General features: G+C 36.9%; 1 protein-coding gene across 1 annotated transcript; it reads left to right on the top strand.

Annotated features, from left to right (window-relative positions):
• The first annotated feature begins 5,689 nt into the window (after positions 1-5,689).
• Positions 5,690-6,703, top strand: LOC139871259 (uncharacterized). Its single transcript, XM_071858988.1, has 2 exons — positions 5,690-5,925; positions 6,076-6,703. The coding sequence occupies exons 1-2, from the start codon at positions 5,690-5,692 to the stop codon at positions 6,701-6,703; spliced, it is 864 nt and encodes a 287-aa protein (XP_071715089.1).
• The last annotated feature ends 1,119 nt before the right edge of the window (positions 6,704-7,822 follow it).

The following is a 7,822-nucleotide window of genomic DNA, read 5'->3' as shown; positions in this document are numbered from 1 at the left end:
TATTTCGGTTTTGAACCACCGTACCACCACAAGCCCCTGTAGCACACCACCTGTATGTTTTATTATCTAGTTCGTTTCTTTTTTTTATATATATTAAACATTCGCCAACCATCTGCATCTGTCCACTCATGTTCCTGATCGTTGATAACCTACAATCCACCACTCTACAACCTGCAACTAAACTGAAACTATCATCTATGCTTCTATATTCTTCAACAACTCGATAACCCACCCATATAACCGTTACTGCTGTTGCCTTTGGTCGCCACAAACAACCACCGTGAACCACCAAAACACACCTGCAACTGTTTTCACTGTTTTTATGTTGCTACCGTAAGACATCGGTTTAAATGAAAGTAATGAAATAGCATAATATAAAGATGATGATACTTATGAGTTATGACCCTACTTGAATATTTATTTAACATTATACAAAGAATTACTTTAGGTTGTTGGTAATCTGTTGGCTTGATTATTAGTGGAGGATGATGTGGTGATAAAAAATAATTTAACAATGACACGATGAGGGTAGTTAATAAAGTTAGGATGTGACTGCATAGGTATTTCCTTTTGTCTCTATTACCGTTCGAATCTCCTGTTATTAAACCAAAGCCCACGAAATTTCCTTTTGGAGCGGGCTATCTTGAATAGATAATACAATGTGGGCCGAAGCCCAGTTCACATTTGATTTAAAACTATTCTGAATTGCCCTAGTTCTTGCTACTTGCCGAACCGCTGCTGTTGCACTACATCGTTTTTGTTTCCTAGTTCGATGTCAACACAAACCCTCACTTGTTTCTAAACTATGATGATGATAGGTTGTCACTAATGTTGTGAGCATGAAATCACTATAATTAATGGTGGTTTAATGATGCATGATTAGGATTAAAATATGATGATTATGAAAAACGTTAATGAAGTGAATATGCTGTATGATATTGGATATTGATGAGGGTATGTAGTGATGATGAAGAATGTGTGATGATCATGATGATGTTGATAAACGAAAGAGACGATGATTAGTTAATGACGAGCTGTGATGAAAACAATGGAAGTTGGGGATGATCACGTGATGATGATGAACTGTTATGGTTGATACTCGATATTGTTCTGAGTAACCGAAGCTGTGGTGACTGGATCATGTTGACACCTTAGATCACTTTCTGAGGATTTATTCATGGACCGTAAACCTATTAGATTTATTGGGCCATTTATGTTTTTTTAAATGGATGTGTTAAATTGTAACAACCCGACTTTTTCCGTTTACTATCGTTAGTTATCCCTTAAGTATTTAACGGTGGTTACTTAGACTTGTGTGTTTAATTAAACTAAATACATACTTAATAGAGAAATGTTTGAATTAATATGTTATATTAATTTACGATTTATTTCGGATAGCGAAAGAACTAGAAAACGTTACGATTAAGTTTATCGTCTAGAAGACTTTTCAGTTTACGGAACTCAGAAAAAAGACACAATAATTATTTTTGATAGTTATTGACTTTAATAAAATTATTTTTAATTTATTATTTATTTAATGAATTAAACTCTGTGATTGCGTTTCAACGACTAGTTAACGTTCCGGAGACCCGGTACGGTTAACGGCATTCGAAACGAACCATGCGCGTACCAAGAGTTAAGCAAAAACGAGCCCGAACACCCCTAGAAGGGCCATTAGGCCGATTCTCCCCCATGGACACCTTAGTGGACTTGTTTGATTAAGTGGGTCATTAGTTTAATTAATTTAGGCCCTAAACTCAAGGTATAAAAGGCTAGAGTTCTTAAGGAAACCCTCATTCTTATTTTTTTTTGGCCGGTTGCTTCCCCCCTCCCCTCTATTTGTCGTCGATCACCAACCATACCACCATAGCCATCAAAACTCAACATTAGAAGAAAGCTTGCATACGAATGTTGTTCGAATCATCGTTCTCTATGCGATAGTATAAATAATTTGATTGTTTGAGGTATAATTGTTAACCCTAATTTCATTAATTCAGTTTTTTGATCAATTACATAGTGTATTAGAGTCTAGTGCTCAATTAATGGTGTCTAGTATTGCTAATTGTTGATTGATTGCGAAATTAACGTTGTATGATTGAAAAACGAATTTGTTTATTGATGATCTGATTAAACTGATATGAGATCTGACTTTGTAATATGTTTAATTAGAAATATATCGAAAAGTTATTAATTTTAGACTCCGATTTTGCGTGATTTCGTTATCGTATGCTCAAGATATGCGTAATCGAAGTTTACGTTAGGGTTTGCATGAAATCCGAATTTTCTGAGTTGCATGCTATGTGTTTTAGCTTATGAAAGTTGTGCTACTGTATTCCTTGTGAAAAGTTATGCAATTTAGACTAAAGATTTGCGTTAAAAGGTTATGTAATGCTTCCGATATGATTAAACGAAGTTTTGGTTCGTAAAGAATGCTGAATCTGTTTTTAAGTTTACATAAAAATTGCTAGAATGAACTAGGAATTGTTTTAGACTTTGAGCTTCTGGAATATGTTACTTTAGATATTCCTTGACATGTTTCATTTGTATGAAAACTTGCAATAACGTGATTTTCTATGAGATAAACGCTCGTCCAAATGATATGTTCGATTAATGGTCAAAAACTGATGAGTCTGTAATGTTTTGCAAAGCTGTACGAATTGGCTAAAGCAATGCTTCTGATTATTTTATCACTTAAATTTTGAGATGTCTTGAGATGACACCAATTGGATGTTCATTAAAATCTATTTTGTATATTTTATGAAAAATGTTTAAAAACTGACGCGCGAGCAGAATTTTCTGTAATGAACCTGAACTTGAGCCTTTTTGAGCCTTTCTGACATTGGACTTTTATTTATCATATGAGGCCCTGGCCAGACTTTTTGGAATCAATTTTAAGTCTAGTTAAGATCTGGAGTTGATCATAATTTTATGAATTATGTGCTATGCGCTATGAGTGTATTTCTTTATGACGTATGATTTTCGAAGGTTTACTTTAAGATGTGGAAAATGCGATTTACTAAATTACGAGCGATAACATGTTATATGACTTAAGTATGATTCGTTGACTATGTTTAAATGACTTACTGATATGTTTGAATTTAGTTGATCTATTTGACCGAGTTGACTTTTGGTTTGACTTTGGTTGACTTTCGTTGACTTGCTTGGATTAGTTGACTTTTACATGTTTGTTGAGTCAGTCTGAGCACTAGGACTTTACGTACACTATGGGTTGACTAATTTTGACCTATTAGTGTATACTTAAGATAATTTACTTATTTAGGTTGCGTTGTTCAGTCGAGAGTGTTCGACTACAGTACGGTTTGCTAAGATCTTTACGAGTGCTTTTGCTAAGGTGAGTCTACAGTCCCTACTACGTTTTTACAGGGATGAGATGCATGCTTTTTACAAATATTTTATGTGTTTGGCACAAGTAACTTACTAAGATTATACATATGAGTTCAGATCAAAAATCCCTTAGCTTGATTATATTAGTTACTTTGTAAGCTCGACTTATAGGGACGGTACCGTTAGGTTTGACAAACCTCACCGCAACGTTAAACAGGTGCTTATGTAGTTGTTACATGTACACTTGATCGGTGTATCGCCAGTATAGGGTAAACGAAAGACGTGGACTCGGCCTACGCAAAGGTTAAAGTTTTATAATCAAGTGCTCATGATAATGTATACTTTTCCTATGATGTTTTCCATGAAAATCTTGTGGCCTAACTTACGAAATGATTTACTAAACCTGTAGATTCACTAAACATTTTTCATTGACGTTTTGCATGTTTCATCTCAGGTACATAGAGCTAGTGCTTCCGCTTTATTTGAAGTTATGTGCTATTTGCTGCTAGAACTGGACGGCGTCCAGCATGATTTCTATTTTTATTTCAAGAACAAATATTTCCATTTAAGCAGTTTTCCTCTGATGTTTTGGGTTCATATACTTTAGTCATTGATGTCAAATGTTTTCAGTTATATTTTCTTAAATAAATGACTTGTTTTAATGATTAATGCAAATACTTTTCGAAAACGTCTCATATAGAGGGCGTGACCGCTAAACTGTGAGACCAGGAGTTAATATTCCGTTAATGGATTCTGACGGGGTATTACATTTGGTATCAGAGCAGATCGGTTACCTAGGACTAGGCTGCATTAGAGAGTCGAACGTTAGGACAACTAGTGCGTCTAGACTGTAACCGTAGACTCGTTAAGTTGCATGAACCCTAATAGATGAAATTACTATGATTGTATCTAATATGATATGATTACTAAGTGACTAACTTTGTGTTTTCTTTGAGTGCTAGATGACTTCTTCTAATCCTATCATTCTTACCAACTCCGACACGGAATTCGAGGAAACTGTGCAAGCGCTAGGAAACACGATACTCAAGTTTGTGGATGATACCGAATTAGAACCTGAGATGGAGACCGAGCATGAGAATGAGCCTAAAGGAAAGGAACCTGCAGAGGATTCCGGAGAAGAATCGGAACCCGAATCCGAATCCGAACCTGATGTACCCGATTCACCCCAAACACCTTTTGTTAAACCCGATTATGTTAACCCCTATGGACCGAGAGGCCACCGTAGGATACCGAAAGGACCTGCTCGGCGTAATAACCCATTTTATAAGAGTTTTTGTTATGATAATCAGTCACTTGAGATGTGTCGCTGTTTTCATCCCTATGATGGTTCTACGTCTATTCCTAAGCCTAGTACGTCCACTGCTGCTACTAATGACAACAACCCAAATGATCTCACCGTACGAGTTGAAAATTTGGAGAAAATGGTTGAGTACTTGTTGAAGGAACTCCAGAAACGCAAATAGAGATCGCTCGACTAGATTGTTCCACGCACTCAAACATTATTTGATTATTACTGTTTATTATATGATGTTCACACATACATTATTAGTTGTGGCTTTGCTTATGTGGTTTTACTTATGACATGAGGAATATGTTACTTTTACTGGTTATGCATGAATTTTGGAACAAGAAGTTTATTTCTTTAAGTGTTGGTTTACTAATGGCAATTTGTGTTAGTGATAATGTTACTAGTGTACATTGTTCTTACTACTGCTACTACTAAACGTTATGTATCGCTATTATATATCACTAGTGCTACTAGAATCGCTACGATTTAATATTAGTTACTATGCATCGTTCCGTTGCTAGTATATTTTATATGTCGATTTCATTGACACTAACCGAATGTGTTATCTTGACCAGAAAGATAATGCCGCCCAAGCCAGTTTCCCAAGCTGATGTTCGTCGGTGGATTTTCGAAGGAATAACCGAAGCTGTGGCAGAACTCCGAAACGAAACTAATAGTAACAATGTGAACGCTACAAATCAGCAAAATCAAGATACGACTAATATTCAAAACAATGGACAAGTAGGGTGTATGTACAAGACTTTCTTGAGTTGTAAACCACACTCGTTTAATGGCACCGAAGGTCCAGTTGGTTTGACTCGTTGGTTTGAGAAGCTTGTGTCAGTTTTCCGTATCAGTGGTTGTAGTGAGGCGGATAAAACAAAGTTTGCATCTAGTAAGCTATCTGATGGTGCGTTGACATGGTGGAATACCTATGCAAACTCAGTAGGTATGGATCAAGCATTTGAGACCTCATGGGAGGATTTGAAATGACGAATGATCGCAGAGTATTGTCCCTACGCCGAAACTGTTAAGATGGAGCGAGAACTCCAAAAATTGAAGCTAGTGGGTACTGATTTGACTAGTTACAATAAGAGATTCTTTGAACTTGCCTATATATGTCCACATATGGTTACTCCCGAACGTCGCAAGATCACTCTTTATGCGAACGGTTTGACCGAGAAGATTCAAAGTGGTGTAACTACTTCGAAGCCGAGAACTATACAAGAATCTATTGAGATGGCTAGTGAGTTAATCGATCAGGCTGAATAGCGAGGAAAGACTCCTGCCTAACATGAGACTAAAACTCATGATAACAAGAGGAAATGGAATAATAACAATAACTCAGGGAAGAATTACAATCAGCAGCCCTTTAAGAAACAAGATACTGCTAAGAGTAATGCTGCAATCCCAAATTCTAGTTCTGGTTATAAGGGAAAGTTCCCATTGTGTGCTAAGTGTAATAGGCATCATCCGGAGGATTGTTTGAAAAAGTATGATAAGTGTAAGAGGAATGGACATTTGGCTGACGAGTGTAAGATTGGTACGAATATGTGTTATAGGTGCGGAAAAGAAGGTCATTTCCGGAAGGATTGCCCAACTGCTAGTAAGACTAATGAACCTGCAAGAGGAAGGGCTTTCAACATTAACTTCAGTGAAGCTCGTCATGATCCAAAGCTAGTCACAGGTACGTTTCTTCTCTATAATCAACGTGTTTATGTACTTTTTGATTCTGGAGCTGATAGAAGCTTTGTGTCTAGAGATTTTTGCCATAATCTTAAAAATGTTGTATCGTCATTAGAAAATTTATATTCTATAGAACTAGGAAATGGTAATCTAATGAGTGCGGATAAGGTTTACTGTGATTGTACTTTGACTTTGGCTGGAATGTCATTTAAGATAAATGTGATACCTATTAAGCTAGGAAGCTTCGACCTTGTGGTTGGAATGGATTGGTTAGCTAAGAATAGAGCCGACATTGTCGGTCATCAGAAAGCGATTCGTATTCCTGTTGTTGAAGGTGAACCTTTAATGGTGTATGGAGAGTGAAGCAATACGCCATTACATTTTATTAATTGTTTGAAGGTGGAAAAAACACATGAGGAAGGGTTGTCTTGCTATGTTAGTTCATGTAAGTAAAACTGAATCTGAAGGCAAGAAACTCGAAGATGTGGCCATTGTTAGAGAATTTCCCGATGTTTTTCCAGATGAGTTACCCAGATTACCTCCGCATAGAGACGTAGAGTTCCAGATTGATTTAGTTCCCGGAGCGGCACCAGTAGCGCGTGCGCCGTATAGACTTGCACCACCCGAATTACAAGAATTTTCTAGTCAACTGCAAGAGCTTTTAGATAAAGGATTCATTCGACCGAGCTCATCACCGTGGGGAGCTCCAGTACTGTTTGTAAAGAAGAAGGATAGATCTATGAGACTCTGTATTGATTATAGAGAGTTGAATAAGTTGACTATCAAGAATAAATATCCGTTGCCGAGGATTGATGACTTGTTTGATCAATTGCAAGGATCAGCATGTTATTCTAAGATCGATCTAAGGTCAGGTTATCATCAAATGAGAGTGAAGGAATTAGATATTCCGAAGACAGCGTTTAGGACACGCTATGGTCATCATGAATTTACAGTAATGCCGTTTGGATCGACGAACGCACCGGCTGTGTTCATGGATCTCATGAACCGTGTGTGTAAGCCATATCTATACAAGTTTGTTATAGTATTTATCGATGATATATTGGTATATTCTAAAAGTGAGAAAGAACATGAACAACATCTCCGTTTGTTATTAGAGATGCTCAGGAAAGAGCAGTTATACAGGAAGTTTTCAAAATGTGACTTTTGGTTGCGAGAAGTGCAATTTTTGGGTCATATTGTAGGTGTCAATGGTATACAACTTGATCCTGCAAAGATAGAGACAGTGAAGAAATGGGAGACTCCTAAGTCGCCAACTCAGATACGACAATTTTTATGTCTTGCTGGTTACTATAGGAGATTCATTGAGGGATTTTCTACTATTGCCCGATCGTTAACAGCTTTGACTCACAAGGGTAAGAAGTATGAGTGGACAGAATTGCATGAAGTTGCATTTTAGTTGTTAAAGGAGAAGTTAACGACTGCGCCGATTTTGTCTTTACCCGAAGGAACCGAGGATTTCGT

This window comes from Rutidosis leptorrhynchoides, chromosome 10 (genome assembly GCF_046630445.1).
Source record: "Rutidosis leptorrhynchoides isolate AG116_Rl617_1_P2 chromosome 10, CSIRO_AGI_Rlap_v1, whole genome shotgun sequence".
In the NCBI taxonomy this organism is placed as follows: domain Eukaryota; kingdom Viridiplantae; phylum Streptophyta; class Magnoliopsida; order Asterales; family Asteraceae; genus Rutidosis; species Rutidosis leptorrhynchoides.
This window is presented reverse-complemented; position numbering and strand designations above follow the sequence as displayed.